Here is a 24,809-nt window from a genome sequence, read left to right on the forward strand (position 1 = left end):
AACTCATTTCTGACCGGGACTTTATCTGCTGTGAGTCTAAGCTGTAAGCAGGATTACTGTTAGAAGGAAACTTGGCTGATTTTCTTGAAATTACTGTTAAAAAGCTCTGTCACTGTGGATCTTGATATTTAGAGTCACGCGCCCAAACTAGCTAACTCAGTGGAAAATATCTGATATCAAGAATCTCAGAGTGATAACTCCATAACTTTTTTTTTGCAACCCTGTAGCAGTCCATCTGTTCTCTGCTAGGCGTCAGCACAGCTGATCACTGATGGAAGCTGATTTGTGCTGCTGATGTCTTTAAATTATCTGAAAGATCATATAACCTACTCTGTGGTGCAGATGTCCACAGACTGTCCAAGTCAGAAAAATCTGCTGGGTTTTTTTTTTTTTTAGTGTGTAATTTATTAATGAGCAGGGGTGTGTGTGTGTGTGTGTGTGTGTGTGTGTGTGTGTGTGTGTGTGTGTGTGTGTGTGTGTGTGTGGGTGTGTGTGAGTGTGTGTGTGTGTGCGCGCACAGCTTTTGGAGACAGCACTCCAACCTCTGCTTGTTTCTGGCGCCATAAAACACTAAGACGCTCCAGAAACCAATGGGTGACAATGATGAATGGAAATTTATGTAAAATTCATGCATATTTTGTCATCATGCAGGAATTCAAAGATTGTGAAGGAAGTAGAATTTCAAAAGTGCAAACTTACCCTACACTTTGGGCACAGACCCAAGTCATTTCATCTGGACAAGCTCTGTTTGAATCTTCAATAAGAGAGCAGCAACTTAATCAGAATCAGAATCGTGTTTATTGGCCATGTATATGTGCAAACATATACAAGAAATTTGGTTCTGCTAGATGGTGACTCTCAAGCACAGCAATGTAAATCACAACAATATGTAAACAACACAATAGACACACAAATTCAAAATTGGCAAAAAGAATGAGTGAAGAGTGAGTGTTTACCTGCTGAAAAAAACTGTTAGAGGACTGTTAACTGAGAGAGGAAGGACAACTCTCCCAGTCCTGAGCTGATACTGGCAAAGATCACTCCTACAAACACAGCGACAGAGAATGTGATCTGAGTGAGTGAAGTGGAAGACTTTATTCTTTTGTTTGAAAGGACAAACTTTAATATTAATAAAAAGAGCTCATTTTTCTTACTGGACCTGTGTGGGCAGTCACAATGGTTACATCTCACTTACTCATAATTGAATCAAATTTAGTTGCTCTTTATTGACTCACTTTACTCACATAAAGGCCTGCTTGATTCTAACAGTAATATCTGAAATAGGGTTGTCTATTAAAATACAGCATTTCTAATGCTACTGCTAATGATATTTTGACACACTCCACAAAAAACATTACCACTGAGAGAGAACACAGATCTAAAATACTATTTGTGCAAGCATTCACCTTTACCTACTAATACAAATATCAATGCTAAATTCACCCCTCTTTGTGATGTCCATCCATCCATCCATCCATCCATCTTCATCCGCTTTATCCGAGGTCGGGTCGCGGGGGCAGCAGCCTAAGCAGAGAAGCCCACACCTCCCTCTCCCCAGCCACCTCCTCCAGCTTATCCGGGGGAACACCAAGGCGTTCCCAGGCCAGCCGAGAGATATAATCTCTCCAGCGTGTCCTGGGTCTGCCCCGGGGCCTCCTCCCGGTGTGATGTAAAATATCATTTCCAGACTCACCTCTCTATTGTGTTATAAAATATTTCATCAGCTGGGCCCACGTCCGCATTTTGGGTTTGACAGTGGTTTAGTAGGTAATACAAACAGTTAGCCGCACAAGCCCTTTACAGCCTATCAGGACATTTCTAGCAAGCAGGGGGCATTTTTGCATCTCTTATCCAGTTCTTCCAGTACATCTGTGGTGCCAGTATCACTACTGCTTTAAATTAAATGTAAAATGCCAGTTTGGCCCCATTTCAGCAAAAAGGCCACTCATCTTAAAAGGTTTACATGCATACACAGCCAGCAGGATTATTATAAAAACACTAGTACCTACAGTGGCAGCCTTTAGTTTGGGGCTGGTATGTTTGGTGCCTTGGAGCCCCGTTTTTCTGCTGCATCACCTTTAGACTCAGCATTTCCTGAAAGCACTCCCTCATCCACTCTTTAACTGGTACTTTTCCAAACGACAAAGTGTTGGTCATCTTCAATTTGTGATTCCAGCAGAGTGCTCAGTGCTTTGTGGAGTCATTCCAAGTTAAATACAAACCAGAGCGGGAGAAACAGGGTCATTAAAATGGCTCCATTGCTCATTATGGGACATGCTGAAAATTCATCGAAGCATTATCACTGTCCTGTAACCGACTGCTGATTCATATTAAACTTCCTACTTCTCATAAAGTCTTTGATACGTGTATTTGACAGATGCGTGAACTGGTACGATAAATTATTATTTATAGCAGCAGTAAAGCTCTATCAAGTTTCTGTGGAACAACCACAGATGCTCACAGTAGATAAGAGGAAATTAAACCGAAGCAAATAACTCAAATTTTTTATCTAGTCCACCTTCTAAAATCTCATCAGAGCCATATCAGACACCCTTAATGATTAAAAGATCTGATCTGAATTATTAACAGATTGCGTTACCGAGAATACTCATCCACACAGCTGAGGAGAAGGACACCAGGAGGAAACTCGTTGCCGCCATGATGGCACAGAACAGCACTCGAACACTGGGATAAAAGAACAGGAATTAACCAGGAAAGCTGGAATGCACCATGGCAGCGATGTTTTTATGCAGACAGCAAGGAGCACTTGGTCTGTTAACAACCGACTTCCTGACTACATACTAAACATATAATGTTGTATTTTTCTTTTCTTTTTGAGCTCTGATTAGTCAGCTGGGGCCACTGAAACCAGGCACAGCCATTAACCAAGTAGGTTTGTTTATTGCTCCAGTTACATATGTTTGGTCACTGCTAAGCTCTCATTAATGAAATTTAACATCTTATATTCATTAAAAAATTAAAGCCAGTCAAAAACAAATGGAGATCATTATGGCCAAAAAACATCACAGCAGCTTAGCAGCAGTACACAAAGAGCACCAAGGGTGGGATTGAGTGGATTATTGTGCAAATAAAACAAAGTTTGTGTTTTCTTCTTCTTTCTTCTTTTTTTTTTTTAAACCAACCTCAAACCTCATGTTGCCAGTTGGGCTAAAATCCTGACATCTGATACAAACACATTACTGTAAATCAGGAAGGACGTCACTGTTTTTGTCATTTGCAAGTTTGTCAATGAAACGTATTTTTTTTTGTTTTCATTTTCTTGCGGTGAAATCAGCTCGTACCAATAATGTGAGTGATGATTGTTAGTTACTGTAAAAACACAGCAAGTGCAAACAAAGAACAGCAATCAAAATAATAATTACCCATAAGGCATTTTATGGATCACGAAGGGAGCAAACAGTTTGATGAAGAGTGTTGGTAGGATGTCAGCTAACAGCACAGCCTGCCAAAAAAAAACTGTAACAACTGAACATCTGTGGACACAAATGATAGAGCTTTTAGTGTCCTCTTCTGTCACACCAACCGTCCTTATGCCCTCCTCCACTATCATCCATCAATCTCCTCTGAAGTCTTCCTCTTTTCCTCCTGCCTGGCAGCTCCATATCTAACATCCTTTGTCCTGCATATCCAGTTTCTCTCCTCCTCCTGTTATTCTTCTGTCACAAACCGTCCTTTTCACTCGTCTCCACTCCACTCTGTTGTGCACTGCACATTGTCTTGGATGACCAATCTCATGTATTTAACCTTAATCTACCTTCTCCATTTTCACGCTCTCTCTTTCTGACTGATGTTCAGTCCTCATCTCTCCCATGCTTACCTCCACCTGTCCACACTCTGTTCCACCTGCTCTCACTACAGATCATAAAGTCATCTGCAAACATCATCATCCACAGAGACTCCTGCCTGAACATCACAGTCACAATCAAGAATGGGCTCAGAGTAAAAAGTGGGGATGCCACCCCCACCTTAAACCCATCTGTCACTCCTACCACACACCTCACCACTGCTGCCTCATACATGTCCTGCAGTGCATTCTTTTCATTATTACACTGCTGGGGATAATATTGGACTCTGTCAATAGTTTTAGGAAATATTTATGATCCTCTAAATACTGTTGACTACAAACACAGCCTAATGAACACATTTCCTAACTTTCTATCTAAGATACAATCTACAGTATAGCTGTTATTATACCAAATATTGGATTGTATTGATTGATTGAATATGCTTCTGTCACGTTTAGGCTGTGTGAAGGCAGGCAAGAAAGGTGGATCCAAGAGCAGGACTCGCGGAGGCACAGGTGAACTCAAAACCCTCAGCTTTATTTAGGAAAAGCAGACTGAACAAATAACTAACTAGACGGGAATGCAAACAAACTAGCAGGCAGGCAAACAGAACACACAGGGGGGTAAGAGGATGAACAGACGTTAACGACGCGACACCGAGTAGGGGAAGACACAGACACTAAATACAAGAGGTGAACGGAGCAAAGAGGAAACAGCTGGGAGACACGGCTGACGCTGATTACACTGACGAGACAGGGAGAGCACAAAGCTGAACGCACAGACATAGGACACAGACCTACAAAACAAAACAGGAAGCACACGACAGACAGAGACACAGACGCAGACTCATAAGCAGGCATACTGACATCATGGACAGACAGACGGACATACGGGCAGAGAAGACTAAGCACAGGCAACCTAAACTAAACATGAGGGCAAGATAACAAAACCTAAACCAGAAATAGTCATCATCATCATCATCATCATCATCATCAGATAGCTAAAGAATCAGAACATAATTATAATCAAAACAGTATCACCAGAGAATAAGAACTAATCCATAATGCAAAAATAAACCAAAACATAAGAAACTCAAAATGCTGGGTCGAACCGACCCAGGACCGTGACAGCTTCTGTTAATATGTACACATTAGCCTTATTAGCGTGGGAAGTTTTCCTGCTGTTATCCTCCTTTGGTTAAATGTACTAGTTTCAGTACCTCATTAATGATGTGACGTTTGTCTTTTTTTAAAAGAAACATTTAAAAGGAAGTCACCGCTTCTAAACGAGAGCACAAACTGTGAACCAGTCAAAAGTTTACAAACAACAAAGTTTACAACAAACGTTTTACTGCATCAGTGCAGTGAACCTTTATTTACCGCAGTAGAGACGGGGTTGCAGTCATAGATGCTACTGTTGCTACTGTTCCCAACTTGGAAGTCCACGTGCAGCGAGGCTGAAGTCTGGGAAACAATAACAGAAATATACAGCTGAGAAGTTCACTTAACCCTAAACATAGAACGACTTTGAAACGTGACCACTGCCAAACTACACTGCTCAAAAAATAAAGGGAACACTTGAATCACACATCACATCACAATGAATGAGATTTTTAACTTGAGAATCTGAACTGCTAAAGTACATCATGCAGTTTATTGTGAAAAAATAAGATGTAACGATGGAAATGGAATCACAGGAAAAGTCATCCTCTGCCTGGGACACGAGTATATGAGCTCTGGCAGCGCTCCTCCTTACATGACAGTCCTGCTGCTGGGTTAGAGCTGTGCACTCTGAATAGACTGCAGGTACCTTCTCTTACTATGAGCAGTGACATAGAAATAATTGTTGTTACTCCTCCAGTGCACCTTACGCCTCTTTCATTTGCACCTAAGCAGGTGAAATGCATTTACAACAGTTTCTGTTTCCTGATTGGACAGATCAACATCCCTAAAGACTTTGTGCCAGAATCCAATGATCAAGTATTCCTTTCATTTGTTTGAGCAGTCCATATTTAAATACACATTTGCTTTCTTACAGACGCCGTTTCATTTCGTGACTCTTGTTTCTCGAGAATGTCATGTGCGGCACTCAGCATCACCACGTAAGCAAAGTTGTTGCACAAACCGAGGAGCCTGTATAGATGTGGAAAGATAAAAACGAGATACGGAGATGTATCAAAAAATAACAACTTCATCAACGGCTGCAACTCCCCCCTCCCAAAAAAATATCGTGCACTCATTATTGTGCACATTTATCAGCTACTCATACTTTAGTTTTTAAAATTCATTTAAGGCTACATTGTTTAAAATAATATTAAAACTTTTTCAATTAAGCTCTGAATTCCATTAAAAGAAGGGAAGAAATGAGAGATGAGGAAGCACTTTCACAGTCAGCAATTCTTTTGACTCATATAAGAAGTGCTTACGAGCGAACAACGTCTTTAACTATAGATAGGACACAATGTATATTTAGATGAAATAAGAGGGATCTTTGTTATCGGCTGCTCCATGTTTACAAACCAGTCCAGGCTAAATGAAAGAAAAACTGAGTTGGTCTCAAACCGCTGAAAAGCACACCGCTCTCATTCTAACAGTCTCGTGAGCTCCCAGCAACACTGGCGGGAAGCTGTCACTAAGAACGCGCTGTAGCTGCTTTTACGGTCCTCAGCTCGGCAACTTTCACAAACTTCACCGACGAAGCAGTTTGGGCAAAGTGATCGTTATGTTTATTTTATTTATCTGAAAAAAAAAAGTCTCCAGATCGTAACAAATACAAAATCACAGTTGAGTAAACCAAAAAAAGGACTTCAAAAAAGGGTTGATTATAACATTGGTACAATAACACGTGGTCATAAAGATATGGTAATTGTAAATTGTAAACTGAAACATGCTGAATTTCCCTATTTAGCTCAAAACCTTACAAAAACATGTTTTTTCGAGTCATTTTTTACAGCATTTACTAAAATATTTGCAATTTTTTATATTTAAAACACAATATGCTAAATCTGTGTTAAATCTATATGTTAAATCTGAATATAATATTTAAATCTAAGTGTTAAAGCTTTTATTTTGGTATTTCCGTTGACCCGTATAATAAATTTGCATGTTAACTAAAGTTTCCTGTAACATTTAGATTTATTTAGTTTTAACATTTAGATTTAACATTTAAATTTGTGTTTTAAATATAAAAAGCTACAAATGTTTTAGTAAATGTTGTAAAAAATTACTCGAAAAAAACATGTTTTTGTAAGTTTTTGAACTAAATGTGGAAAAATGTTGCAGCGTGTTTCAGTTTACGAACGGCCCCATATAAAGATACTTGCAAAACACGTGATTTTATATTTTAATATAAAATATATTAATGAATCCTGTTCACTGCAGTCTGTTTACCAATATAAGTAAAGATATTAGACATAAGGAAAACACAGAGAATAATTTTAGAATAACATCAATATGCGATCATTTCAGTGGAGAATAGGATAAAGCAATCCCGTAGTTGATCTGGTTTAAACTTTTATGCCTTACACTTTAACTCTATCACCTCCCCGGTTCATAATAATTTAAGTGGAAATTAAACACAGCAGTATCAGGTAACTTGTCAAGCACAATGTGTCACACTAACAGGTCTGGAGTGCAGATAAATCGAACAAAAGAGTTAAACTTTTTCGTTAAAGATGGCATTCGATATTTAACATTTATAACCTTGTTCAATATATTATTTTTTTTACACGTTGCAAAAAGATTCAACCAAAGTCTTCAGTTATTTTTCCACTGTATGTAAAAACGCATGTACATTTTTAGGTGTGGTTTGAGATGTAAAGGGCGGGACTAATGATAGTCATCTCTCCAGCAGTGCATATAAAGCTGCACTTGTTCCCCCCTCACCATGCAGAGATACTGCTACACTGGTCTTCATCACAGCCATGGCTTTCTGCAAACTTCTGCTAACGGTGTTGGTACTGCTCCACAACAGTGGTGGTGAGATAGAAAAATGCTGAACCTTAATTTCATAACTCCAGAGCCCAGATTCCAGAGCGCAGGCTCAATAGACTGATGCTCTTATGTTTATCATCCATTCTGAGCAAAATAGCAAACAGCTTTTACTTTGATGGGATTAAATTTTCTTAGATGCCTCAACCTTACATCCAGTATTTTGTTTGTGTTTTTCAGGTCTACTGGGAAATGAAGTGAGGAGCTCCATCATTGGTGCAGAGGATGCTCAAAAGGAAAGATGGCCATGGATGGTCCACCTTAACATGACATCTAGTGGATCGAATAGGGTGAAATGGCGCTGTGGCGGCACCATCGTTGCAAAACACTGGGTGCTGACTTCTGCACACTGCCTGGCTAAGTAAGTCTGTGTGTGTTTGCAGAAATATGTCTCTTTATTTTTATGAACATCTTCCAGAGCAGTCATAACAAAAAAGCTTCACACTGCATGTGAGTATTTTAGGGGAATAATTACTCAGGGACCTTTACTGTTGGCCAATAAAGAGAAAATCATTTCAGGACACTTTCCTACTGGCCTAACTTCTCAGACCTGGAGGCCTCAATCAGTATTTAAATACACCACATGCACATTTCAGCATTTTAAGCTGTGTTTTTAGTGAGTAGCTGCATATTTACACAACCAGCAGATACTGCATCAAGTCCAAACTAATGTAATGTTTACTCCACCCCAGCTCCTTTTCTTTTGGTCTCTACCAACTATGGAAGAACATGTGCAGCCCTTTAAACTGCTGAATGCACCAGTGTCCACAAAACCCATATGTAGTGTTGTTTTGTTGAAGGCTTCGTCATTCCAAAATACATGAGAGTTAATGTGTGTGTTTGTCTTGTCAGCAATCCTGATCATCGTCGATCGTTCGTTACTGTCGGCGCATATCAGCTGCAAAAGGCGGCTAAAAGCTACATGGCTATAGCTAATTTTGTCCCTGAGTTTGACTACCAAGACCTGGGCAACGGCAACTACAAAAATGACATTGCTCTGATCAAGCTGAAGAACCCGATTCAGTTTTCGAAAGATGTTGCACCAGTGGATCTGCCTGACAAGGATGACACCTTTGGTCCATCAGCTGAGTGTTGGATCACTGGCTGGGGGGAAGTGGGAAATGGTGGTAAGTTAAGCACAGAAAGTAGAATTTAAAATGTACACGCTGTATGAAGGCAGGCTCACATATCCATTGTAAATTGCCATACTGTCACCAGTAAAACCACTGTTTATAAACTGCATATAAACGTAGCCTACGTCCATACATACACTTTGCATACTAAGGTACTTCACAGATAAGAAACATCACCTTTCTGTCACTTCCATACTTTTCCTGTGTGTCCACAGTTCCACTGAAAGATCCAGAAACACTTCAGCAGCTCAAGATTTCCATCATCTCTCAGAGTACCTGTAAGGGGAGGTTTCCTCAGATAGCCCCTAATACACTATGCACAAGTGACAGCATGGGTAGGGGTGCCTGCAAAGTGAGTTTTTCCTTTTTCTGTACTTTTTGCATTTAATCAAACAGATAATTACTACTTTGAAATAAACAAACACTTTTTGATTTATCACACATGAAGTACTTTACATTCACTCAGCTGAATTTACTTGACAGAAACTAGTAACAGTTACTCGTTACTTTGGAGTTTATCGTTGAATCTGCTGTTTTAAATGAGACCTAAAAGGAGAACAAAGTGGACACAGTGGTCTAAGTTGTGTATTTTGTTTCCACAGGGAGACTATGGTGGTCCACTGGTGTGCCGTAAAGGGGGGAAATTCGTTCAGGTGGGAATCATGAGTTCTGGTGGTTGTGGCTCCAACGACCGGCCTGGTGTCTGTACTGAGGTTGCAAAGTATCTGACCTTCATAAATGACTACATCCACCGTACTAAGAAAGCTCCAGCTGAGATGTGAACTCCCCAGAAACCGACACTGCCCGCTGTACTCATCTGATAACCTGTCTTACTTTTAGCTTCTTTCCTGTAAAGCACTGTCACTCCATGTTAATGGTAGCTGACTGTGGTTCAGTTAACAGACTTCTTTGCATTAAAGCTTTAAAGCATCACTTTAGTGTCTCTTTGTGATTTGAAGAATTCCTGTTCACAAGAAAGACACTGATGACACCCCCGCGTCCATAGCAACACCTTCCTCGGATACACAGTTATATGTGTGCAAATTTTTCAAGCAGATTTTTAGAATTTTTGCAAGTCTATATTATATACTGGGCTGGTTCTAGACAGGCATGAGAGGGCAGACCGAAATGTAAAGGGGGGACTTGGTGGCAACGGAGGTGGGAAAGGGGTGGGGTGCTCTGGATAACTGTTCTTGTCATGTAATTGGATTGCACTCAGGCCTCTACCCTAAGACCTGACAGACTTGGGTGTCCCCCCTGAAGTCTAAGCTTCTGCTGATATTTCTCTTAGGGTGACTGATCCACACAAACCCCCTGACCACGTTAAAGTGGCAATCCCTCAGTGGGAAAACTGAAAAATAAAACAACGACAACGACAAAAAAAATCCTCAACAGATTATAACGACTAAAAACGTGACACTTACCTTAATTGGATGGCCTATATCAAATATGTTCAAACCCAAAAATAACACTTCTCACTATTCCCAATATTAACAAAACTAAAAAGGGTAGGCCAAGTTATAAATAAAAAGGCAATTTACCAAGTCTTGAAAAATAAAAATGAAAAATAGAATAAAATATAAAAAATATCCATCCAGATCTTTACAACCAACAGCACAGAATTTATCTTAATCCGATAGTCTCATTCAAATAAATTTTCAAAATAAAGTAAGAATAAAATAAGACCTCTCAATATAGCCAATAGTTAAAACATTTATGATTAGGCAGAGGATCAGTAGGGGGTCCAGGACCCTCTTAGGACACTCCCAATAGGGCTTAAATACCTGGCACTCTCCACCAATTACTCTTAGAACTGAAGAAGCTTCTCGGGTGAGAAGGTGAAACGTCTTCATCAAACTTAAAGAAGTCCAGACATTTTTCTTTCCCAGCTCCTTAGACTACGATGACCTGGATGACTGAGAACCTTCACAGACGTAACTAACAGGTGTGCACTTTGTACAAGACAACACTCTATGTAGTCGTCTTTTCTTGCATCATTTCTCCTTGTGTCCTTTTATCTCCTCCTTCTCCGTCACTAGTACTTATCCCTTTCCTTATTCTTAAGCTTCTGTGCTACCTCATCCACCCAGTTCATTTCTATGTTGTAACTACTCTGTAGTGACTAAATGTCAGAACAACAGTTGGTTAAGTGGGTAAAATCAACAGTTTCTTCTACTTTAGTAAATGTCCAGGTGAACAAAGGTGCTCCATCTTCAGGAGACAAAGCCTCCATATCACTTCCCTTTGACAGCTTGCAGATGGTATAAAACTGTCTTTATACGATGAAAGACTCTTACTGCTTTGTTCTCACTTTTATTTATTTTGTTTTATTAAATACCTTTTAACTTTTCAGAATTTACACTCAAACCCAGCCAATAATAGCCATATACTGCACTGAAAAACATGTCAATCTTTTACACTTTGCAAATCCAACCAGTAGACTCGAGCCTTGGGTGAGCAGGTCTGTATGTTTGACACCCCTTAAATATTACATCATAGAAAGTCTCATTCTTGACACATTTTAAAGAGATTCTTTCCAAATTTCGTTCACAATTTTCACAGTAGCACCTTAATGTGAACTGACCTTGATTTGACCACTAGATGGCACTCTGCTCTCAAAAATATTTACATATCCAACAACAGCCACAGAATAAACTGTTTCTGTTGAATAAACTGTTCAGAAGCACGTCATTCTTTTGACTAATTCTCATATTAACATGTAAAAAAATAAAAACCATCAGTATTCAGTATGGAACAATAACTAAAACAGATGTGTTAAATATTAATTTTGTGTTATTTATAACACAAAAGGTGTGTAAGCACATCAAGTGTGTTAAATAGTTCCACAAACCTGAAGTAAACACACGGGTATGTACAGAAGAGGATTAGGGCCACTGGGGAAAAGAGTGGGGGCGTCTTCAGCCTTAAAATTGAAACAATTTTAGATTTTTTGCATCAAATATTGGACAGCATCATCATCATCACAGAGAAGATATTCATCTTAAAAGCAGTAACATATTACCTTGTTAAGCAGTTTTTAAACAAAGAAAAATTTGGTAATCATTTTAATACCAGCAAAAATATTAAAACAGTAAATTACTTAAGTCCTGCATATAAGGTAAGTGAAGAAGTACTGCATCAAAAAGTATATAAATGTAAGACAAAGTACTTGACTAACAGTTGCTCCAGAAAAGCATCTTTCAGAATCATTTACATTGTATAACATTATAGAAACTGATGCCACATTAATGTCTGAATCACTTAAATGTTATGGTTGGATGTAAGATGCTGCTCAATAGCTTATTCACTAAAAATAACACAATTTACTAGTTTGTTATTAGATAATAGCGTTATAATAACAACAAATATTACTTTTCTACAAAATTAAAATTGATTTGTCAAATTAGTAAAACGTAAAATGATTTTTTCTCTGTTGAAGATGTAAAACCATTTCCCAGGTAGGTGCACTTTTCAGAATTAATTTTCATACGTGTATATGAATGTCCATAACAGACCCTCAAATGTCTCTCACACACATACACTTTTGGAAAGTGTGTCGTTGTAGCGGTGTTTTGTTTTGTTTTGTTTTTCCCAGTAACTTTAATACTGTAAGCATGTGATAAGGGACATATTTAAATTGTAGCCACAACAAGACTATAAGCTGGATTCCACATCTGAATAGACACTGCACTAACAGTCATCATTAGGAAGGCAGAGGGGTATTCAGTGGCAGCAATTTGTTGCCAATAGCTAAACATTATGTTTATCCTCTCTGAATGATTATTTTCACCAGACAACTGAGAATTTTAACAAGATGAATTACCAATCAGTGCAACCAGGAAATGTCCCAAAGTCCTAAAACTCAGAGTCCAGAAAACATTTAAATACATATATGAATGTACAAACCATTATTTTAGTATTGTTTATTTTTATAAACACAATTCATGTTAGCATAGATGACACACCTTGCTTTAAAATACCACATTGTACTGGCTGCAAAGGCTATAAGAAAAACCAATATGAAAAGCAGGAAATAAAACCGATACAGGTTTACCGATTTGTTATAAATTTAAAAAAAAAAAAAAAAAAAAACGTAAACAGGAAGCTACTGGAGGCTGCAATCAGAATTCAGTTTTGGTTTTTTTTAATGAATGTTAAATGTCCCATAACAGTAAAGGCTTTCCGGCTATTTTAGGGCACAAGTAATAAATATTTATCGAAATTAGTTAAAGCATTTTTGGGGCTTGCTTAGGTTGTTCTGTTAGTAAACAAGATAGTTACCAAGGAGACAAAGACATCAGTGCCAACCAAACGGCAAGCTGAAAACATGAAGCCAAAAATTGCAGTTCCTGGATTCGCCACTTGAGGCCGTCAGTCACCAAACACCTTTGCTAAAATGCTTCACAATATTAAAAAGTGCATTTAGGGTCTGCTGTAAAAATGGTTTGGACCTTTATTGTAGTTTCAATACATTTTTCCTCTTAAAAATGAATCTGAACACCTGTAAGACTTAACATTGGGGACTTGACCACAATGTTGAGCAGGAGTCCTGTTACGCCTCTGTCAGTGCGCCCCAGGATGGCTGTGGCTACAATGTAGCTTGCCATCACCAGTGTGTGAATGGGTGGATGACTGGTTGTGTAAAGCGCTTTGGGGCCCTTAGGGACTAGAAAAGCGCTATACAAATACAGGCCATTTACTCCTTTACTCCGAGGTACCTGGATTTAGCATTTTTGTGAGTTTTGCACCTTTCGAAGGATTTTAAATGGCATTAGACCAAGAAGTTTGTGCTAAAGGCTTTTGAGTGCAATTTATGACTCCTTTACCTAATTAGTAGGTTTGTGTGAGAGCTATATGCATGTGGATGAAGCTTGCTAACCAAACCAGAGCTAGTTCACAACTTAACTCTTCCACCCAAAAAGATTTTCTTTTAAATTGAAATGGGAAGAATTAAAATGTATTTTCAAAAATTCAGAGTCAAGAAACCAGAGGGTGACTTCATTATAGCTCCATCCATTACAGATAAAAATCTACATATTTGTTCATCTGTGTTGCCAAATTTACAATTGCCCCCAACCTTTGACAACGTGGGGCTAACTACCACAAAACACACATCCTCTTTGATGTCCATTGTACCTTATTACCCTGTATACACAAGCAGCACCTTTAAATTTCAGGGTGAGCATGTTTTACTCAGCAGCAGAGGGAGCGCTGAATTCTGTCCTTTATGCATAAGTTCTGGACAGACAGTGATATTTTCATTCAAAAGGCACACAGTAAATGCACTATGGGCTAATGTTAATGCAAAATAAAGAAAGTAACCACATTCGTGACTTTAATTAAACCACATATAGACAGGTAGATGCTGCATCCAGTCTTGTCAGAAGAGCTTGCTCAGGTGATACTAAGGCTTCTGACCAGCTCCTGTATGAAACACCACTTATTTTAAATGGATGCCAAAACTAAGAAATAAGTAAAGTTCCACTTGTGAGAACTGGTTTTGTGATATTTTACTTCTCCTGACTGAATTAAGATGAATTCTGTCATGTTTGAACAAGAAGATGAACGCTTTAATCAAAGTAATGTATCAGAGTCTGAAAATGACACTTATCAGTCCCTATGATGGGTTAGGTAGTCCTAACTTATCAGAATGCTTCAAAGCATTAATGTGACAGACATTAACGTGTGTGCTTGAGTTGTAGATACAAAATCAAGCACACAATGCTATTTATATTTGACTAAACATCTCGTACCATAAGTACAGTTGCAGCATTTGAAACAAACCAAACTGCTTCAGAATCATTTTACAGTTCAAGTACTTAGAAGCTCTGTGTTCTGCTTCCACAGAGAAATAAGCAAAAGGAGACCGTGCTCTCCCTGAGCAATATATGTATATATATGTATATATATGTTGGCAGTGTTCCAGTGAACAGCAGTTGAGCAATGCAGCATCTACATGTGTGTATAACACATCTGCTACCAACAAGTTACTAAATCTTTCCCTGTGAAGACTCACCAACAACTTTAGGCAAAATAATGTCTTTATAATATCTATCCTTAAAAAAAATGTAAAAAATAAATAAATTATATTTGAACCATTGCATTTTCAGAAGTCCAGTCCCCCGTCCCAACTGCTTATTCACCTAGAAATCCCTTTTACATAAAAATAAGCTTTATTTTTTGGTCTGTTGATTGATGTCCACACTTCACCAAACAGACTACTTAGCAGCTGTGTACACAGTATGTACTGACTACTGCATGCACTGCTTCCACCCTCCAGTGAGTGTGTGGTTTGTGCACGCAGAGATGGCTGCAGTCCTGCTCATAGCAGCGGCAGAGGCTCCTCCAGTTCCCTTCTTGAATCCTGCAGAGGCTGAGGAATGCGGTCACTTGTCTCCACCTCTGTTGTGGATCTCTCTGCCTGCTCCTTCTCCTCTGCTTTCCGTTTCTCTGCCTTAGTCTTGAACCTCAGCCCGTGGCCTGTTAAACACAGGAAATAAACACATTTATATCACAGATAAGTCTATCTTTTTCATTTCTTTCATCCAATAACAAAGTGAGTAGCTTGGTAGCTTTTATTTCCAGACTGTGGATTCACAGCGATACATCTTGACAAACAACAGGCTGGATAATTGCTGTATTGTATTGTATTGCTGTGGACTGTGTAACCCAGTCTAACACATTAATGTCTTAACAAGTGGCGGTAATAAGCTCTGGGAGTCTTTGTGTCAATAAACCAGCAGACAGTGTGCTTAGAAATCATATCCACTACACAGGATCAACACACAGCACCTCGTGTGTGTGTGTGTGTGTGTGTGTGTGTGTGTGTGTGTGTGTGTGTGTGTGTGTGTGTGTGTGTGTGTGTGTGTGTGTGTGTGTGTGTGTGTGTGTATACACTTACTTGGACAGTCTGCCACTTCTTTGTAAGCTTTCTTCTTACAGCAGCCTCGACACAAGCTGAAGACGCACTTATTTCCCTGCAGAGGAAAGTGAAAGCTCACAGGATTTAGGCTGACGATCAAATAAAAGCAAAACCGTTGCTCAATCTCAAAAGCGGGTGCAAATGGAACGAAACAAAGAATTTCTAACTAAATGTCATGTCTAAACTTTATGAAAATGTACTGGCAACTGAATCTAATATCTCATCTTTTAATCTGTTGTCCAAACTTGAAGGTCGGTGTTTGAATTCTGCTTACCTTTGGGTTACCACATTGTTCACATTTGATGTATTTGGCTGCAGGAAGAAATAAGATGCACATTAGTGACCAGTAACTCACATTTTTAATGAGGAACTTGACAATTTACACAAACATTTTACGACACCCCTGTTTTTCCAGTTATTTATTGCAATTCAAGTCATTCAAGTCCAATGAAAAGCTTAAAATGGTACAAAGGTAAATGGTGAACTGCCAGAAGTTTAAAAAAAAAGGTAAGGTTACCCAAAACTGAAAAATAATGTACATATCAGAATTATACAAGAGGCCTTTTTCAGAGAACACAATGTGGGTAACAATTTAAAGCAGTTCTGCAGCAATGGAGGTTGATCAAGCTGGTGCTACTAATTCCTACAGGTGTTCCAACTTTTCTGGATTACTTACTGTGGCGGGGCGTGGGCGGCGGTGCCACAGCAGGGAAGGCGGATGCACCTGCGCGGCACCGCAATCACACCTCGCCAGCTTCAGAGTGGTGTAGGGTCCTGTCATGGGGTTGCTGTTGATGTGTGTGGCTGGCAGCGGCAGAGCTGCAGCCCATTGTAAGTGTACAGCCACCATGTGTCGGAAAAGTGGTTGAATAAATATGCGACAAAGCATGAATGTACAGCCAGGTCTGCTCTGGTCATTTACACTTACAACCCCCTCTATCTGCATCAAAGCAGTGTTGGAACACACTGTGGTACCATACCCTCGTGAGCATCACCTGAAAGGTACTGTACTGCAGAAAATTCTGTGTTGCTACAAAAATGGCGTGAATAGGGGAATTAATAATGGAAGCGAGACAGACCAAACACTTAAAAATGTTATTCCTACAGAGAAATTGAAAGAAAGTCAAGGTGTCAGTGAGTACAGTTTCCTTCAACATCAAAAGGCCTCAGAAACTGTGACAGGAAGAGGTGTGTCAGACCCAAAGCCACAACTGAATCAGAGGACAAGTTTCTGAGAGTTAACAGCTTGTGTGATATTCAGCTCACAGGACAACAGCTTCAAGCACAGCTTAATAGTGGTCGTAGTAAACAAGTTTCAACTGTGAAGAGAAGACTTCGAGCTGCAGATTTGACAGGACGAGTTGCAGCAAGAAAGCTATCGCTAAGACGTCAGAATAAGACAAAGAGGCTTGTCTGGGCCATGAAACACCGCCAGTGGAAGACTGGAAGTCTTGAATTTGAAATCTTCAACATGTAGGATCTTTGTATGTATGATGGTTCCACAGTGTGTGGCATCAACTGTCAAAGATGGAGGAGGAAGTGTGATGGTCTGGGTCTTTTTTGCTGGATCCAGGGTCGGTACAGAGTGATGAATTAAAATGGCTACCACAGCATTCTGCAGTGCCATGCAATACTCTCTGGTTTGTGCCTAGTTAGTCAGGGGTTCATCCTACAGCAAGATAACGACCCCAAAAATAAGTCCAAGCTATGCCAGAACTACCTCAGGAAAAAGAACAAGATGATAGCTTGAAACCATGAAGTGGCAGCACAGTCTCCAGACTTTAACCCCATCGAGCTGGTTTGAGCTGAACTGGAAAGAAGAGTGAACACAAAGCAACCTACAAGTGCCACATTTATGGGAACTTCTGCAACAGATATGGGAAGAACTTTCTGAAGAATATTTGGTTTCTGTTGTAGAAAAACTCCCACGGGTGTGTTGAGCTGTTATATCTGTCAAAGGTAGATACTTTTTTTTACAACTCCAATTCCGTATTTGTACTATGCTTTCACTTCAGAGTGCAATGATACATTAAACTGCATAATTTTCAATAAAAAACTGGAGAAATTGGGGTGTTCTAAGACTTTTGACCAGCAGGTTAAGTCGACAGTTTAAACTTACGTTTCTGTTCGGGGCAGAAGTTCTTTTTGGGGTTGCGGGATCTCTTCTTCTGCTTGTTTTTGGAGAGTGTGTCAGCTGATCCATCACAGTCCTCCAGTGCCCTCTTCTGACAAACTGTCTTCTTCACCACTGACTCCTGGCTGTTACCATTGGTAACAGTCTCCTTTGGCCTGTAAGATGTGATCATTCAACAGTGAGAAATCTTTTGAGAAGTGCGTCCATGATGTGCATTACTTTCTTTTTACTGAAGTAAGCAGAGATGTGTTGTGACTTACACTGGTCTGACATATGGCTGACAGATCCAGCGGGGGAAAGGAAGTCCGCTTTCTTTATCTTCTGAATCTTTTCCTTTGGCTATCTCCTCCTGAATAGACACAGAAAGCCACAGTCAGAAATCTTTCAGTGCCGTAATGTCTTGATGCATGCTCAATCATCCAGGTAAGTAAATCCCAAAAGGTACTTCCAGATGAACAGAATCAGCCTTTTGGGATGGTGCCATAACATAACATCACACAAACCCATAACAATTTGCTGCATTTCAAACTGAAATATAGCAAAAATGTACAAAGTCTATGCTAATGAAAGCTCTTCTGACACTTGACATTAACATGCAGTACCCTGATGTTGTGTTTTACGCAAAAATGCACAATTAATTAAGTTAATACAGTATACAAACAGTAACAGCGAGCTGATCAGGCAGAACAAAGTGGTACAAAGGGTGTGTGCCCAACTGGGCATTTTTTTTAGAATTACAAAACCTTCCCCAACACGTGGAAAGGACCGTAAACACAAATCAAAGGTCATGTGAACCTGAACAAGCAGCAACTGAACAAGCTGATGCTCTAAACCAGGGGTGGGGAACTCCAGGCCTCAAGGGCCAGTGTCCTGCAGGTTTTAGATCTCACCCTGGGTCAACACACCTGAATCACATGATTAGTTCTTTGCCAGGCCTCTGGAGAACTTCAAGTAGGACCGTGCGATATGACCAAAATCTCATATCCCAATATAAGACATTTATCGTCCCGATAACGATATGTATCACAAACATTTTTTATTTTTTGTAAATTCTGTGAATCTGTGAATTTTTTGCTTCTCATCTGCAAACTCTCTCCGTACTCTTTTACGTGACTCTTGCGTAGATGGTAGAAGAGGTTTGCCATGTTTGAGTCTGTGGTGGGGACCGATTTCTTGCATCATTTGCATAGTACAGTTTTCTGGTCCGAGTCAAACTTTTCATAACCAAACCAGGTCCATGCTACAGAGGTAGCCCCTGGTTTAGAAATAAGGTCGTCGATTTGTTTTGACTGGTCCTTCTGTTTGTCATCATTTCAGTTTATTTTGAAAAATCTCAACAGGATCTTAAGCTTTATTGTGAAAGGTTTATGTGGAAAATAAGCGGATGACGGAGCCACACGCTGGGTTTACCGTCGATGTTGCTAACGACAACGCATAAAAACAGTCGCTTGTCCGTCCGTAGTGTGGTTATTTTAATTATAAGAGAAAGAGAGAACTTTAAGAAATTAATATAGCCGCTACAGTGACCATCAACACGATGAAAAAATATTGCCGTACACAGTTTATGTTGCGACACCACGAAACAAACGATAGCGTAATATGAAATGATAGACGTTTTCGTATCGCCACCCGATATATATCGTTATATTGAACAGCCCCAATTTCAAGGCATGTTGAGGAGGTCATTTAGCCATTTAAATCAGCTGTTTTGGATCAAGGACACATCTTAAACCTGCAGGACGCCGGCCCTTGAGGCCTGGAGTTGGACACCCCTGCTTTAAGCAGTTATACATGGTGTCAGTGCGCTTTCCTTAAAACTTCTTGGCTAAAATGAATCAACAGACAACATCAGGTTAATATCAGCATTTGACTGAAAAATTAGTGTCTGCCTATAAAAAATATAACTTTCTTGCACCTTGCAGGTGTTAAGGCTGTGATGACATCTTGACTACATGTGAAAACTATTGAGAAAATGGGTCATGATGAATTTCTAATGCAACACAAAGTGTACTTGCTACTGAACAATCCACCTCATTATCACATCATTCCACAGATTCTTTGGGAACTCTGTTGTTGAAATGTCTGTGGTACACGGACATGACTGCAGTCTACCCACGACACAGCACAGATCTATATAAAAGAACATGCAATGATTACTTTAATAATGTCAGTCTGCTTCTTGTTTTACCTCTGTCGCTATGGTAATGCTGAGCTCTTAGCTACCTCCTCAGTTGTGCATATTTGAAAGGATGTTTCCTGTTTGTACCTGACAGCGAAGTCTCAGCTGTTTGCTAACGTCAGCCAAACCCTCCAGGGTCTTCACCTTGGCCAACTCCTCCCTCAGGTCCTGGTGGATCTGCAGCCTGAACACACACGTATGCAGCATGCAGGAAGGGTCACGTTTTAAACCAGTACTGCTGAGCTATAGCAGGAAGAAACATTGTGTATGTTTCCTAACCTATACTAGATCACCAAAGTACCACTCAATTAACTTGAAATATGATCTGGTGCAGCTATGTTTAAACTCAGTAACTGGGTAGACACGACGCACTATCAATTAGTCTATTAGGAACTACTGAGACCTTCCTGGTGTCATGCCCGATGTTAAAATGAGCACAGAGGACAGATGTTCATCTATGCTGGCACCTGAAATGTGTTAAGTTCATCACAGAGAAAGTTTGATCCACCACAGCTTGTATAAGAAAAGATGGACACTGTGATGTTACTTATTGGTTTCTGAAGTTCTGATGTTTTAAAACCACACATAATAGACGAGGGGCGGAGCTCCTAAACCAGGCTTTATTGTTTTTTATTACTCCACACTGTGTAAAATTAAAATCATGTTCTATTCAGTAATTTAAACTAATGACTGAGGCAATAAACTCATCAGCAAGTATTTTTTTTTGAGCTTATAAATCAAGGGAGCCATATTTAAAGCCAAGTTAATCTAATTTACAGAACAGATACCGTGAATCAAGCAGGACAAAGACCTTAACAGTTACAGATTCAACAGCTGGGTTTATGCTTCGCTTTTACCAGAAGAAAGACTTTAAGAATAATCAAATTTCTCTTCGACCAGTAGCATGTCTGGAAAACACAGATGGGAATGCACAGCAATGCCAGAATGTCAGCAAAGAGAGACATACGTGTGATGCCAGAGCTTGAAGAGGTGGGCTCGAACGTAGGACAGAGTGCATGGAGGATACCGCTTCACCACCTCTAGATACTCCTCAGCCATTTCCCACACCGGGGGGCTGCGGCCTTCAAACAGCGCTGGGTTATGGAGGTTCCCCTCTAAGAACGATACAACACAGTAATCGTGGTTCCTGTGGTCCTCATCATCACATCAGGGAAGAAAAGTAATAAATAAAACAAACTCCTGCTCCTGACCTGCACTCATCACTCCCTGCACGCCTGTTTCCTGAATGCAGCGCTCCACATCACTGAGGTGCTGGATGTTGCCATTAGCAAATACTGGAATATTTACCGCCTGCCTGTAACAAGTCACAGAAGTCAATATACATTAATGTTATTTGGCTCATCAGCTTCATGGTTCATCTGATTTTGCTTTAATATCAAAGCTACTGCATTTAGTTAGTTAGGAAACACTGGAAACGGGAATATGTCCCACATCAGATACAGAAGACGAGCAGCTCACCGTACAGCCTTTATGTGCTCCCAGCTAGCGATACCTGTCATGGCGCCTTTCTGGTCTTTGGTTCTGCCGTGCACTGTCAGCAGCTGGGAGACACGTCAAGACCGATCAACACAGATTTATTCAAATGCTTCTGGAAACACCATTTAAAGCAAACACACAAATCAACAGTCAGAAATTAAGATAAACTATGCATCTGTGCGTTACGCTTGTTCAGTGAAGCGTAAAACAAAGATGGCTGCGCCATACCAAACATCAGATTTTTGCTGAATTTACTCCTCATAAATGCTCCAGTTTAAAAAATATTTTCTAATGTAACACACTGTTTTCTGTGCATGTAGTTTTCCTTAAAAGCTCTTGTTTGTAAAAGGACTTTACATAAAATTGGAACACATCCTTAAAATTTGCTTATGGTGACTTTTACAATAGTACCAGCTTCAGTCCGTTCATCTGTGTCTTTCTATACAGTGTACGAAGCTCAACTTAGAAAAATCTTTTTTTTCCCCTTACAACAACAGCTAAACTAAAAGGACAATTCTGTTTCTGCTACAGACTGGGAAGTGACAAGCCGGAGAGCTGGCAAACTCATTCAACTTAATGCAGAGGTCATACCTGACATCCAGCTTTCTCGAGCATCTGGGCATAGCGGACTGTCTTTTCAACCTCCTTGAATACGCGGATCTTGCACGTGATTGGCACTTTGAGCTTTTCGTTGGCTAAGCTGACTGACAAATAAGGGGAAAGCTTAGGTGCCTGAGATTAAACTGATTAAACAAACAGAAGATGTGGAAAAAATGTTTTTGCATCATACACAGTCATGAAAATGTTATTTCTCAGACAATGACAGAGTCCAACAACAGTTTTCAGGAATAGCTCCTTAATACAAACACAGACTTACCCATTTTTTCCAAAAGGTCCCATTCATCTTGTAGAAAAACTCCATAGTGTCCTTAAAAAAAAAGAAAAGAAAAAAGAAAAACATCAGTGTCAAGTTCTCCTTTCACTTGTCTGCAAGTTTGGCAACACTATCCTTTCTGATCCAATCTTTAAGAAATGCTAACGTAAGAAATTAATGGGTTCATATATGAATGAAGGGTGTACCTCTCTTAGCGATCATCTGTGGACAGCCCAGGTTGAGATCAATGGCGTCACAATAATCCTGAGCCAGCAAAGCTGCCTGAAGGAACACCTCTGGATCATTGGCACAAAACTGACACACAGAGGATGGAACATTGATTTAGATTAGGCATGAAACAGCAGACGAAAGCGATTAAGGTGATGTAATGGTTACATTTCTTTCTTTCTTTGCCTCTGATAAGGAGGTTTTGAAATTGGCAAAACTGAAAATTTAAATTAAAAATGGGCAAATAACAAAAGCCTGCACTTTGTGGTGCAGTAAAAAAAAAAAATTCAAACGTCTTGAAGTTTAAAAAGAAAATAAATAAATACAAAATACAAAACTATTAAAAGCAAATAGTGAACTGCCTTGGCGAAGGTTTGCACTCTCAGATTGCTTGTTCTTATTTTGTATAGATTTATTTTTAAATTACTGATATTACTATTTCAAAAACAAACAAACAAAAAGCAACTCAACTCAGTGATGATTCTCACCTGTGTAATAAGAGGCCTGTCCTCCTCACAAACTTCACTGTAGAGGTTTTCCCTCCTGTAGTTGGCGTCACGGACAAACACCTGAGCATGCAGCATGGGGGTGTAGCAAAGCTGAGCACCATGCCGGCGGCTAAGCAAACGCCAAGCCAGCTCGCTCTGGTCCACCATGGGAGCCACCACATAGCGTGCCTCCTTCAGAGTTTTCCTCCAAAACTCAAAGCCCTGAAGTTTGGCCATCACAGCTGACTTTGAGAGAAAAGGAAGAATAAGGGGTAAATGGACTGGTTCTTATATAGCTTTTCTACTCTAGCTTAGCATTCCATGCTTTTTCTGTACAAGTGCTTCTCACACATTCATTCAAACAACTGGGGGTTAGCAGCTTGTCCAATGATGTTTGGCATAAAGACTGGAGCAGTCAGGGATCGAACCATCAACCATGTTATTAGTAGATGACCTCCTGAGCTGCACAGGTAAAAAGTTATTTTCCTGCAGTTTCAACACAAAAACTCATCAAGGCATGGGTTTTTGAAAACTGGCCAACTACTCCAAACCCTATCAATATAGCTAAAATAAATAATAAAAACAATAACGTAGAAGCAGGAAGAATAAGCAGAGGTATCCCATCAGGTAAAGGTGTAACAGATACACTTTTTGATTCCCCATGGGGACATTCCCAACCAAATTTCCAGTATTTAGCCTCTGACCCTTCAACGCTATCTGGGGATTTTACTTTCTGCATTCCTGACTGTGTTATTTAGGCTGCAGTATAATTATAATAGTAGTAAACTGTCCGTTGACATTTTTATTTACATTTGGTTTAAATAGTCCACTTATTATTCAAATTAATTAACGAAAATGTACTCTTTGATTTTTCCATGACAATTGGACAAATTGTGGCTCCACTGTTACTAGCATGTATCACTGACTCTTCAACTGTGCCTGAACTGTGTCAACATGTAGCTAGCAAAGCTAACCGCAGGGAACAGACATGTCCCGCATGATGTCTCACCGCAGTAAGAAACACAGCCACGAGTAGCTTAACAGAGAAAATATCCCAACATAATGATACAGCTCTAAGAGATTTACGCATCACCTTGCTCAGGTGTTGACTGCAGCTATTTAAAAATCTAGGAATTAGTTTTTTTCACCTGTAGTCCTGGCGTAGCACTTTCCAACTATGTGTAACAGCGAAATACCGCCGGCCGGAAACCTTTTTTAGTTTCCCCGCTTTTTCTTCTTCTTCTACTTAAAAACAGTTGGCATCAGTCTACGTCAGTGTTTTACTGACGCCGTGTGCTGTGGTGCATGAAAGCACCAGACGAAACAATAACACTACAGTACATGTACAATGAGCGTACATATGTGATTATTTTAAGTGTTCGGCATTTTAAATCTCACTTAAGAAATAGTGCAAAAATGCTTATCATACAAACAATTATATATGCAATTATATTATATATACATATTCATATATACAACAATTGTATATACATCATGGGGAAGTATTTTAACAGTTTAACAGAAATTTCTAATTCCTGTTAACATGCCTACACACATAT

General features: G+C 39.6%; 3 protein-coding genes across 4 annotated transcripts; 1 reads left to right on the plus strand and 2 right to left on the minus strand.

Moving 5' to 3' along the window:
* Positions 1 to 972: 972 nt before the first annotated feature.
* On the minus strand, positions 973 to 5,988 carry LOC116319675 (battenin-like). Its single transcript, XM_039611603.1, has 5 exons — positions 5,842 to 5,988; positions 5,186 to 5,269; positions 3,384 to 3,463; positions 2,600 to 2,685; positions 973 to 1,043 (listed from the first exon to the last, which is right to left on the minus strand). The coding sequence occupies exons 1-5, from the start codon at positions 5,899 to 5,901 to the stop codon at positions 973 to 975; spliced, it is 381 nt and encodes a 126-aa protein (XP_039467537.1). The 5' UTR covers positions 5,902 to 5,988.
* Positions 5,989 to 7,698: 1,710 nt separating this feature from the next.
* Positions 7,699 to 9,861, plus strand: LOC116320197 (tryptase-2-like). The gene is made up of 5 exons (XM_031739738.2): positions 7,699 to 7,783; positions 7,976 to 8,156; positions 8,648 to 8,922; positions 9,144 to 9,280; positions 9,531 to 9,861. The coding sequence occupies exons 1-5, from the start codon at positions 7,729 to 7,731 to the stop codon at positions 9,708 to 9,710; spliced, it is 828 nt and encodes a 275-aa protein (XP_031595598.2). The 5' UTR covers positions 7,699 to 7,728; the 3' UTR covers positions 9,711 to 9,861.
* Positions 9,862 to 12,845: 2,984 nt separating this feature from the next.
* On the minus strand, positions 12,846 to 24,482 carry dus1l (dihydrouridine synthase 1-like (S. cerevisiae)). Of its 2 annotated transcripts, none has more exons than XM_039611567.1 (14): positions 24,399 to 24,482; positions 23,251 to 23,492; positions 22,741 to 22,849; positions 22,538 to 22,588; positions 22,252 to 22,364; positions 21,643 to 21,725; positions 21,375 to 21,478; positions 21,131 to 21,278; positions 20,251 to 20,347; positions 18,245 to 18,333; positions 17,970 to 18,139; positions 16,125 to 16,162; positions 15,830 to 15,905; positions 12,846 to 15,408 (listed from the first exon to the last, which is right to left on the minus strand). In XM_039611567.1, the coding sequence occupies exons 2-14, from the start codon at positions 23,485 to 23,487 to the stop codon at positions 15,251 to 15,253; spliced, it is 1,473 nt and encodes a 490-aa protein (XP_039467501.1). In that variant the 5' UTR covers positions 23,488 to 23,492; positions 24,399 to 24,482; the 3' UTR covers positions 12,846 to 15,250. The 2 variants fall into 2 exon arrangements, with proteins under 2 accessions (XP_039467501.1, XP_039467500.1); XM_039611566.1 differs by having other exon boundaries at positions 23,251 to 23,496.
* Between the last annotated feature and the right edge of the window lie 327 nt (positions 24,483 to 24,809).

Source organism: Oreochromis aureus, linkage group 4 (genome assembly GCF_013358895.1).
Source record: "Oreochromis aureus strain Israel breed Guangdong linkage group 4, ZZ_aureus, whole genome shotgun sequence".
In the NCBI taxonomy this organism is placed as follows: domain Eukaryota; kingdom Metazoa; phylum Chordata; class Actinopteri; order Cichliformes; family Cichlidae; genus Oreochromis; species Oreochromis aureus.